This window comes from Epinephelus lanceolatus, chromosome 22 (genome assembly GCF_041903045.1).
Source record: "Epinephelus lanceolatus isolate andai-2023 chromosome 22, ASM4190304v1, whole genome shotgun sequence".
Taxonomy (NCBI): Eukaryota; Metazoa; Chordata; class Actinopteri; order Perciformes; family Serranidae; genus Epinephelus; species Epinephelus lanceolatus.
Window position 1 is genome coordinate 1334633 of NC_135755.1, and position 11297 is coordinate 1345929.

Here is an 11297-nt window from a genome sequence, read left to right on the forward strand (position 1 = left end):
TGTTGATGACTTGTGGGAGGAGCTGTTGATGACTTGTGGGAGGAGCTGTTGATGACTTGTAGGAGGAGCTGTTGATGACTTGTGGGAGGAGCTGTTGATGACTTGTGGGAGGGGCTGTTGATGACTTGTAGGAGGAGCTGTTGATGACTTGTGGGAGGGGCTGTTGATGACTTGTAGGAGGAGCTGTTGATGACTTGTGGGAGGAGCTGTTGATGACTTGTAGGAGGAGCCGTTGATGACTTGTGGGAGGAGCTGTTGATGACTTGTGGGAGGGGCTGTTGATGACTTGTAGGAGGAGCTGTTGATGACTTGTGGGAGGGGCTGTTGATGACTTGTAGGAGGAGCTGTTGATGACTTGTGGGAGGGGCTGTTGATGACTTGTAGGAGGAGCTGTTGATGACTTGTGGGAGGGGCTGTTGTTGACTTGTGGGAGGAGCTGTTGATGACTTGTGGGAGGGGCTGTTGATGACTTGTGGGAGGAGCTGTTGATGACTTGTGGGAGGAGCTGTTGATGACTTGTGGGAGGAGCTGTTGATGACTTGTAGGAGGAGCTGTTGATGACTTGTGGGAGGAGCTGTTGATGACTTGTAGGAGGAGCTGTTGATGACTTGTGGGAGGGGCTGTTGTTGACTTGTGGGAGGAGCTGTTGATGACTTGTGGGAGGGGCTGTTGATGACTTGTAGGAGGAGCTGTTGATGACTTGTGGGAGGGGCTGTTGTTGACTTGTGGGAGGAGCTGTTGATGACTTGTAGGAGGAGCTGTTGATGACTTGTGGGAGGGGCTGTTGATGACTTGTGGGAGGAGCTGTTGATGACTTGTGGGAGGAGCTGTTGATGACTTGTGGGAGGAGCTGTTGATGACTTGTGGGAGGAGCTGTTGATGACTTGTGGGAGGGGCTGTTGATGACTTGTGGGAGGAGCTGTTGATGACTTGTAGGAGGGGCTGTTGATGACTTGTGGGAGGAGCTGTTGATGATGCCGCACATGCGAGCCACTGGCGGTGGATAAACAGGAAACAGCTGATAGCAGGAATTAGCGAGCAGCTAGTAGCAAGAGGGAAACACAAACCTGACAGACACTGTAAAGGTGAGCAACTGGGGAGACAAGGAATTGCGCGCCCTCCTTGTCCTCGCAAACGAAGAGGCCATTAACCATCAGATGACGGGGACGGTGAAGAACGGGCCGACTTACGAGAGAATCACCGAAGGACTGCCCAGCCGCGGCTTCCCTCCCACGTCACTGTTTGCGTCACATGCTAAGCTACACGTTTTGTTACTTGCTCACGCCCCCCATTGCCCCGAAAAAGGCACATTCTGTATAAACAAAAGTAGGTAGGCGGCATTTTGCTGCACTCCCCGATTTTGTTTTTACTAGTCCATATCCATTGGTAGCTGTGTCACCTTCTACCTATGCCAGTCCTCAATGCCTATGTGCAGTTTCACATAGATTGACCACGTCAGTGAGTAGAAAAACGTGGGACTGACAGAATGACTGACTGACAGAATGACACACTGACAGTTTCCGTGATTATGTACAGCATACCATACCATGACTTAGTCATACCAAACATTAGAAAACAACACCAACATTGGTCCACAGGGGGAGCCACAGCGATCGGTCGCATTTTAGCCATTTTGAAGCATTTTTCTGTTGTTATAGCGCCACCCAGTTGCCAATTAGAGTTAAATTTCTCCAGTCACCTTGAGGCGTCCTGTTCTACATATCTACCAAGTTTAGTAAAAATCCATATGGCGGTTAGGCCTAGATAAGAAATGAGCTCTCTAGCGCCCCCATTTTGTTTGATGGGGTCAATAATGGAGGGGTCCCCTCAGATTATGTGTGGTCATATGCCTACAAAGTTGCGTGGTGATGGGTGAAACCCTTGAGATGTTATACACCTTTATGTGATGAGTCACGCCCTCCGCAATATTCATTGCCTTATAGAAGCTCAGTTTTAGTAAGTTTTCCAACTTTTGCCAAGAGGGAACTTTAGATATTGGTCCCTAGATTATGTTCACCCAGTTTCATGCAGATCGCTCAAACTTCCTAGGAAGAGATCCATTTGAAGTGTTTTTCAAAAAATTCAAAATGGCGGAAAATCTATATAAGCGGAAGTTATGGGTTCTTGAGGCAAATGTGTTCCTCATGAGGAGAGGCATCTCTGTGCAAAGTTTCATGTCTCTACCACATACGGGGCATGAGATATTATATTATATTATATTATATTATATTATATTATATATAAAGTAGTGTATTAATCAAGTAATAAGAAATAATCTTTAGAATTAGTTGTTAGATTAGTCGATTAATCGCAAAATAATTGTTGAACTGAGCGATAGAAACGTCATCATGAGGCGTCACAGTCAGCGCAGTTCAGCCTCCGGTCCACCAGGTGGCGGTGAGGCGCCATTACAGGGGTTGACGAGCCGCCATGACGGAACAAAAGGAAGGAGACGCTCCGCCTGCGGTCAGTCCGAGCTGAGGAGCAGCTGCAGTCGTGACCGTCGCTCCTCTGAGATAAACGGTAAATCTGTCTTTAAATGTAACGCTGTGCTTCAAATGAAATACTAAACGTGTCGATGACAGTATGTAGCGATACAAGATGGCGACTGTCACTGTAGATGATGCGTGTGTTTGACGGATGGTCGGAGATTGTTGCGCAGCTCAGCGACGAGGAGACGCAAGATGTGATTGTGTAACGTGTCTCAGCGGTTATTTCGGATATGAATCAGCTGATTGACATAAACAACTCCTCGTGCTAAAATATGAATGTGTAGATGTGTGTGTGTGTAGTTGTAGTTAGTGTGGGTTGTGCAGCTCGTGCAGAGGCTGTGTTCAGTCCAGTCTGACGGGTTGAGCCTGCAGCAGGTGAGCACGTGGTGCAGGTAGACTCGTCGTGGGGGCGTCACGTGCTGCTCATTGGATGTTATTGATTCTCAGTTTATCGATCAGTTCAAGGCTGATTATATGAAACGTGGCCAGGGATTGTTTTTTATCATTAGTTCTTAATTCCCATGATCCCTTGTGTTGCAAGGAGGCACGCCTCCTGGACCCTGCTGGACCCGCAGCCCCAGACCACCGGGGGCAGTTTCAGTGGAGGGAGGCCTGGTTCTCTTACCGTGCTAAATGCATGGCAGTGATCAAGCTGCACACGTGTTGGTGTGTTGGAGGTGACAGAGGTGTGAACGTGGTGGTTGAGGATCTATTTTGTGTGTGAACGTGTGAGTTGTCAAAGGCCAAACCGGCACAGTGTCTTTTCTTGATCCAGAGAGAGCCCCCTCTCTCCGGATTGGTGCGTGGTGTAGTCTGGCCGGTCATTTCTCCACCACAGCCACGAAGAGGAGCCTGAAACTAGAGGAGGCTCCTGCTGCGGTCTTGCAGTCCCTGGAGAAGGTTCCTGAGGAGGAGATGTTTTGTGAGGAGGAGGAGGATGTTCCCAGCAGTGAAGATGAGAGCCTGGAGGGGTCGGGGGAGGAATTCCTGCCAGGCAAAGAGGAGCCCTGCAGCTCATCGGAGGAGGAGGGGGTGGACTGGGAGGAGTTGGAGGAGGACGACAGCACCTCTCCGTGGAGATGAAGAAATGGGGACATCCTGTGGTCTCCCTCACATGAAGAGGCCCAGCACTTCTTACCCCCTCCCATCTTGACCCCGGGGCCGACTCACTTCGCGCTCGCCAGGATCCCCGACACTGCGTTTGAGCTGTGTTTCCCCAAGGACACCCAGCAGCAAATCCTGCACTTCACGAACCTGCAGGGGAGGAGGTCATTAAAGGAGTGGAAGGACGTGAGTGACGAGGAGCTGCGTGCCGACCTGGGGCTGCTGATCCTCTTTGCCAGGGCCGGACCCAGAGGGAGGAGGAGGAGGAGGAGGAGGAGGAGGAGGAGGAGCAGCCAGGGCCCTCGCCCTCTAAAATGCGGAAGCAGTGTGTCTCTGGCCCAGGACACAAAATGGTTACCAAGCAGTGCTCCTAATGTGAAGCACATGCATGTGAAATGCACCTCACAGTGATCTGTGGTGTGTGTGCCTTAAACCATGAACACACGCACATGATGAAACACACGACGTCTTCTGACAAAAAGGGTATAAAAACATAAAAGATATTAAAATAATCAGATGGGTGGGTTGGTTGGGGCTGAAGTTGTTTAAAAGGTTTGATGCAGTGAAAGTAGAAAAAAAAAATACTACGTTTTACTGAGGATGAAAAGTGTAACTTCATTTTAAGGGGCCTCAAAGGTTAAATTAAACACTTGCCATTAGTAGTTAGGAGTATTTCCTTCTCACACTACTTTGTTTCTTCTGTACGTCTTGTGAGTTACAACTGTACTTTTCACTACATTAACACACTAACATCACACCGTACATTGTTTTTTACACCAAACAGACTAAAGTGTAGAAAGTACAGCTGTAACAATTAGTCGATTAATGGATTAACAGAAGAAACTGTAATTAATTAATCTGCCTGTTCTCTTGATTAATCGTTTTGATAATAAAGTGAATGGTGAAAGACGTCCTGTGTAGTTTTCTAGAGCCGAAGGTGATGTCTTTTAATTACCTGACCAGCGGCCCAAAAATCAAAAGTTAATAACTATATGGTGATGTATGTCAAAGAGAACTCCAGTGTGGGATCAATAAAGTGCCGTCTATCTATCGAAAGCATCGATTTCTCACAGAAAGACGAAACAATTCGACGTTTTTAAATCTAAATAGTTGCCGAAAATTAACCAGGAACTATTTTCATACTTTTTCACCCTAAAACATTTCAAAGGTCCAAATTTCCAAATGTGATTTGCTGCTTGATATTTCTGTAATTCTATTGAGAACAGTAGTGATGGTCAAATGAAGCTTCATGGACAATTGTCTTTATTTTCTGACTCCACCAGATGGCACTCTTGGTTTATAGATAAAGGCTGAAGGACTGGCAGTGAAATGTGCTCTCAAACCTTTGTTGAACAGACGGCGCCATCCAGTGCTTTCAGAGAATAAAGACAGTGGTTCATGAAGCTTCATCTGGCCATCACTAGAGAACAGTCTGTAATTAGCAGTTTGAGATGAGCTCCACCTCGACTAGCCGCAACCGTAAAAAATATTCCTGCCTCTTCGTGACGGCGTGAGAGAGATTCTGGGCTGCTGACGATGTTTTAAACAACACTGATGTTTCATTAGTCTTTTGTTAATAACCTTCTTCACTGAAAACTCATGATGTGACTCCGTGTTGGTTCTGACGGCCAACAGCGAACACTAACCAGCTCTCCCTCTGCTGATATTAACACGGATCTGTTGTTCACAATGTCACACTACCAGGAAACCATACGGTGTGTCCTGTGACACCCAGTAGTGAGTTTACCGCCTCCTTTCATCCTGACGTTGCAACAGGGAAGATCTCTGTTTGGCTCGGACACATTTTCTGTTGTCTCCAGAACAACAGGACACACAATCGGCCACTGCCATCGGCGAGTGTCCTCTTGTTTAGCCTGGCGACAGTCGACACAGCGAATATCGGCTGATACTGAGGTTTGGCCAATAATCGGTGCGTCCTTACTGTCTTACATTCCTGTATGAGTCATAATAATCTAATAGTTCAACAGCCAACTTTTCTTTCTCAGTTTTAATAGCCTGTTTTTTTCCCCTGATTAAACGTAGATGCATTTAGTGAAGTAACGTGTTCAATACAGGACTTTTCTTTGTGGAGGAGTAATGTACAGTGTGGTGGTGCAGTAACAGGTCTGAGTGCGTCCTCACCACTGAGTCTGATGCAGTTATTCAAGGTCTGATAATGTATTAAAGTGCTCTCACCTCCTGGTTTTATTTCTTGGAGATAATTCACAAGCTTTTGTTTTTCCTTTCAGGTTTTATATGTTCCAGCTCGTTAGACTGCTGAGGATGTCGGCTTCACCTCTGGACTGTCCCTGCAGTTTGCACAAGGTCAGATCATTTAAAACGTTGGATTGATTTAGTTATTAGCACCCTGCATCACCCTGCGCTGTGATGACATTATTTCCTGCCATTCGTAGTTTCCACCAGAGGTCGAAAGACCAAAGACGGTCCAAACCTTCCTTGGATGTCTGAGAGCTTTTGCAACACATCAGTATTTTTGTTATGAAAAGCAATTCTCAGATTGAAAGTTGGACTGAATGATGTTCGCTCAGTTAAATCAGAAGTTAACACCAGAAACGTCCTCACAGGGTCACACCGTGGACCTCCAGGGACACCGTACAGAAGCTGCTCACGATGGATGATGCGACTTATTCCTCAGAAGGTGGAAATTCATCAGCTCCAGTGAACCTGGGGACAGGTGAGCAGATCAGTCTCAACACTGATTTCAACACGGGTGACTGTGCCTTTTATTTAAAGACAGAATGTGTGTGTTTCTGCATACATACCTTAAAGTGACTTCAACAATAACAACTGTATTTTGTTTAGTGTGTACTAAGACCAAATGTTTGCATCAGTGTCGTCTTCTTCTTCTTCTTCTTCTTCTGTTACACATCGAATGCTTTTGCACTTCTGGGTCACTTACAGAAAGCCACTAGTGACACCTCATGGGTGTCACAGGAATTACGTTCTGTCATCAATGCTGGAGCTGTCCTTGATCGTGCAAACTAAATTTAAGAAATTGGACGATACAATTTACCAGAGCAGCCCTGTGTCTTTTCAAATGACTGTTTTTCGACCGCAGTCCGGATGACAAATGACAGACCGTACCTTTGTGTGTGATCTTCTGAACGTCCTCAGCTCTACTCTGTAGAGGAGCTCGGGTCTTTTCGCTGTGATGACATTATTTCCTGCCATTCGTAGTTTCCACCAGAGGTCTGACAGACCAAAGACGGTCCAAACCTTCCTTGGATGTCTGAGCGAATTTAAAAGCAGGAACTGTTATAATCCTTGTCTGTTTGTAGCTTCATGGCTAACCTGTCCATCTCGTCATTTTCAGGGTTCCAGGCTGGCTGTGCCTTCATCTTCTCTGTCCAGTCACCAGTGACGGTGGTTATTGACTGGTACGTAATTATTAAAGTATATATTTGAATACAGACTGACGGCCTGCAGTTCGCTGTGATGATGCTTTTTCCTGCCATTCGTAGTTTCCACCAGAGGTCTGACAGACCAAAGATGGTCCAAACCTTCCTTGGATGTCTGAGCGAACAGGAACACTCTATACCTTGTCTTGTGACGTCTCTCTGCTTCCACAGCTGACTTTATCTCCATCTGTCTTTCAGGGCGAACGTCTCGGTGGATGATTCTGTTCATTCAGCACCTGCACCAAGATGGTGGTGATCAACGCCTGCACAGCTGGTGTGTATGTTTTAGGATTACAGTATTTGTGCTGTTAAGGCCCTGACACACTAAGCCGACAGTTGGCCATCAGTCGAAGTCGGGCCGTCGGTGAGCGTCTGTCGCCCTAGTTTTTGTGGTGTGTGCCGCACCTTCGGCACTTAATCATCGGCGGCTTTTCGGCCGATTGAGCATGTTGAATCGGCGGCAGAGCTTGTCGGTGAGAGAGATCACTCTGATTGGCTGTTCAGGTTTTATTTCCTCGCCCCTGTAGCGAGTGAATCTGCCTGTAGTGAAACCGGGGCTAACCGGTGCTTCCTCCTCAGGCTCCACTTCACTCAGCTGCCCCACAGACCCGCTGCTTCTTCACACTTTAACCTGAATAACAAACCGGAGCTAGCTGGGAGCGGCTAGCGGAGCGTTAGCCGCAGCATGACCGGAGGGAAGCACAGCCAGTTAGCCTCCGCTAGTCTCTGAGCTAGCTCCGGCTCTCCGTTTGGATCCAACCGGAGCACCGAGCCCTGGTTTGTTATTCAGGTTAAAGTGGGAAGAAGCAGCGGGTTTATCGGGCAGCTGAGTGAAGTGGAGCCTGAGGAGGAAACACCGGGACCGTCTGGATGTAATAGTCCGTGGAGGTGCTGCGGTGCTCGGCTGCACAGATAGGAAACCCCTCGGCTGACAGGATGTACCACTCTCTCACTCCGCTCTCTCTCACGCAGGCGCAGAACGTACGTGCTACTTGGCCGTTGGATGTAGTCCGTGTAGTGTGTTCAAATGCAACTGACACAGGGCGACGTGAGGCGACGTAGACGACGCAACAGTTGGCTTTCGTCGCCACTGGTTCTTTGTCGGTTTGGTGTGTCCGCACCTTTTAATAACAGCTGCTCTTGTCGCTGTGATGATGCTTTTTCCTGCCATTCGTAGTTTCCACCAGAGGTCTGACAGACCAAAGACGGTTCAAACCTTCCTTGGATGTCTGAGCGAACAGGAACACTCTATACCTTGTCTTGTGATGTCTCTCTGCTTCCACAGCTGACTTTATCTCCATCTGTCTTTCAGGGCGAACGTCTCGGTGGATGATTCTGTTCATTCAGCACCTGCAGCAAGATGGTGGTGATCAAAGCCTGCACAGCTGGTGTGTATGTTTTAGGATTACAGTATTTGTGCTGTTAAATAACAGCTGCTCTTGTCGCTGTGATGATGCTTTTTCCTGCCATTCGTAGTTTCCACCAGAGGTCTGACAGACCAAAGATGGTCCAAACCTTCCTTGGATGTCTGAGCGAATTTAAAAGCAGGAACTGTTTATAGTCTTTGTCTGTAGCTTCATGGCTAACTTGTCCATCTTGTCATTTTCAGGGTTCCAGGCTGGCTGTGCCTTCATCTTCTCTGTCCAGTCACCAGTGACGACGGTTATTGTCTGGTACGTAATTATTAAAGTATATATTTGAGTGCAGACTGACGGCCTGCAGTTCGCTGTGATGATGCTTTTTCCTGCCATTCGTAGTTTCCACCAGAGGTCTGACAGACCAAAGACGGTCCAAACCTTCCTTGGATGTCTGAGCGAATTCAGCTCTAGTTTTAATCATTGCCTCCAAAAGTTTTCTGTTTGCTGACATCTGTATGTCCCACAGGTCGAACATAAACCAGGAGCTGGACTTCACTGGTTTCTCTTCGCTGGAGATTTTTCCTCTTTCCTTGTTTTTGTTGTTGTTTACAAAGAAATAAAGATCCAGCTGTTGCAACTGTTGTTGAATTGTTTCTTCAATTGACAGTAGATCACGTAAAAGGTTTCACTGACATAGTGGGATTCTCTCTGAGGAGGGACCAAGTCAGTCAGTCTGTTTCCATGACGACAGAGAAAACGGATTTATTGTGTCAGACTTTTAAAATCCCTGTAAACATGTTAGTGTGACTGAAATGGTCCTAAAGTGAATTTGACTAACACACCCAGATCATGTGACTCCTGCATGTATAGACCCTCGTAGGGCTGACATCACAATGACATCATGCTATCAGCTGGAGGTGCAGCTGCCTCTCCCCCACAGGGCTGTAGGCTCCATAGGAGTGTTAAAATGTGTTTGTCTTGTTGTGTTATTGGGAGCCAGAATAGAAGGAGTCATGGCTCAAAACCAGCCGCCACTGCCCGTCAACAAAAACAAAGACAACTATGGTTAAATGTGATAAGACCAAAGGACTGGACGGAGGCCATCATCAAAAATGCTCACATGTGCAGCGCACACTTCATATCAGGTTAGGGAAAAAGTATTTCCTGTTGTAGGGATGAATAAGGTTATGTGTATTAAGGGTTATCATGTCCACCTCATCAGAAACTGGGGAGGGATTAAGAGGAAGATTGGATTTCTCTGCAACACTAACTTTTTAGCACATTAGCTAACGTTAGCTTCCATAGCAAAACAAACAAGTGTGGTCCTCCTTTGTAAGATTGGCTTCCTGTGACATCATCCATCCACTGAGTGAGAGCATACGGGTCGGCCAGTCTGGTCCCGTTGGTCAGTGTTTACTTATTCAAGTAACACTGGCGGTCCCGGAGAGTGAGTGACCTGACATGGTGCGTTGGTAAATTCAGTCTGACGCTCTACACTAAAATGAGAGCCCTGTTGGTGGAAGAAACGCAGCGTTATATTTCTACATGAATGAACCAACGGTTAAGTTAATCACACATTCACTCCGCTCGGCGCTCTGCTGCTCCGTCTCCACAGACAGAGTGTCCAGAGTGCGCTCTGCCACTCTGAGAGTGCGCTGCTCTGGATAACCCAACGCCCATGCTCCGGCACTTGGGTAAGTATTTCTGAACGCACCACTCACATCATCTTCCTCCATCTTCTAAAACAAGACAACAGAACCTCTTAGCTAGCGCTACCTAATGTCTGTGGAGAACTGTTTTGCCTCCAGCTAAGCCCCGCCCACCAAAAAAACGTCATACTGTTTACAAACAGTAAAAGCTCTATACAGTCAATCAGACCCAAACTGGCCGAGGCGCTCTGAGCATGCTCCACAGTTTCCGCCCCGGGCTTTGACCCGGACGTCCAAAAGCGTTAAATGTGTAAGAGAAGAAGAAGCCGGTAACAACATGGGCTGAATCCAAATGTCCACCCTCTGGACCTGCAGACTGCAGGCGTACGTAATGTGACGTCACCATGTAAAGTCTGCAGCGTTATAAAAGGATCTAACAGACAGGCTTGAAGTCTGTGTCACTCATTTACGTGGGAACATTTGAGAGACCATCATGCATACAGTGATCAGACTGCACAGCTTCTATAGGCTAGGCTGCAATATTAAGATGCATATTGATTATAGTCTATAGCCTGTACTGCTACATATATCTGTATCATGATGATGTTGAATTTTAATCTGGCTTACGTTATTCAAGTAACGTTTTAACATCTTCACTGTTACCATGGAAACATACTGAGTGTTGTGCAAGTCACAAATAAGTTTTGGCACTCAAGTCCAAAGTTCAAGTTACCTTTGAGTTAGAGTCCTAAACAAGTCATTAATGCACTCTCACCAACTGTTTGACCATTTTACTGACAGTAAGAAAATAAAAATGAATGCTTTTTATAATTAGTATTTTTGTGTTAAGTCAATGCACACAGGCCCGGTGCATACAGCTTGGAAGGGAAGGACGTATGCTGCGTTTGCTTTGTACTCGGAGGTCGGAAGTCGGACGTGGGAATGAGTTGACAACAGTTTTTGCATTCTAGTTGACGACGGTGGACAAGTCGGAAAAAAACATGGACGCCCGCAAGAAAGCCTTTGTTGCCTGTGCACTTTGGGAGTATAGACAGCTTCAAAACCATCATGCACTTGATGGACTAAGAGTCTCCTCCTACTCTCCAGTGTGCTATGTGTGAGCTCAGTCCTGCGTGTTCTTTAATGAAGCAATAGGAGAAGATATTCGGTCTCAGTTAATGTAGTTTATTAAGCAGTAAAGGAATAAAATTACAGAGCTCTGGGTCTCAACTTCACGTCCCTGACGAACAACAAAGGTGTGTCAGTTCACGAAGT

At 46.8% G+C, this 11297-nt stretch overlaps 1 protein-coding gene and 5 non-coding genes across 6 annotated transcripts; all 6 read left to right on the forward strand.

The window, feature by feature from the left end:
- Positions 1-2420: 2420 nt before the first annotated feature.
- Positions 2421-9037, forward strand: LOC117272740 (uncharacterized). Its single transcript, XM_078164721.1, has 8 exons — positions 2421-2523; positions 5846-5921; positions 6182-6291; positions 6931-6994; positions 7214-7289; positions 8328-8403; positions 8625-8688; positions 8900-9037. The coding sequence occupies exons 5-8, from the start codon at positions 7262-7264 to the stop codon at positions 9035-9037; spliced, it is 306 nt and encodes a 101-aa protein (XP_078020847.1). The 5' UTR covers positions 2421-2523; positions 5846-5921; positions 6182-6291; positions 6931-6994; positions 7214-7261.
- Positions 6761-6854, forward strand: LOC117246529 (small nucleolar RNA SNORD14). The gene has a single exon (XR_004500737.1). It is a non-coding gene; the product is annotated as a small nucleolar RNA SNORD14 (small nucleolar RNA).
- LOC117246531 (small nucleolar RNA SNORD14) lies at positions 7045-7138 on the forward strand. Its single transcript, XR_004500739.1, has one exon. It is a non-coding gene; the product is annotated as a small nucleolar RNA SNORD14 (small nucleolar RNA).
- On the forward strand, positions 8159-8252 carry LOC117246527 (small nucleolar RNA SNORD14). Its single transcript, XR_004500735.1, has one exon. It is a non-coding gene; the product is annotated as a small nucleolar RNA SNORD14 (small nucleolar RNA).
- LOC117246530 (small nucleolar RNA SNORD14) lies at positions 8458-8551 on the forward strand. Its single transcript, XR_004500738.1, has one exon. It is a non-coding gene; the product is annotated as a small nucleolar RNA SNORD14 (small nucleolar RNA).
- Positions 8739-8832, forward strand: LOC117246532 (small nucleolar RNA SNORD14). The gene has a single exon (XR_004500740.1). It is a non-coding gene; the product is annotated as a small nucleolar RNA SNORD14 (small nucleolar RNA).
- Positions 9038-11297: the final 2260 nt, after the last annotated feature.

Bases quoted from the DNA above. Each gene is read 5' to 3' on its own strand.
- LOC117272740 (XM_078164721.1), top strand. From the start codon at position 7,262: ATGGTGGTGATCAACGCCTGCACAGCTG. The intron at 7,290-8,327 runs GTGTGTATGTTT...TCTGTCTTTCAG, and splicing joins GATCAACGCCTGCACAGCTG to GGCGAACGTCTCGGTGGATG. The intron at 8,689-8,899 runs GTACGTAATTAT...TATGTCCCACAG, and splicing joins GTGACGACGGTTATTGTCTG to GTCGAACATAAACCAGGAGC.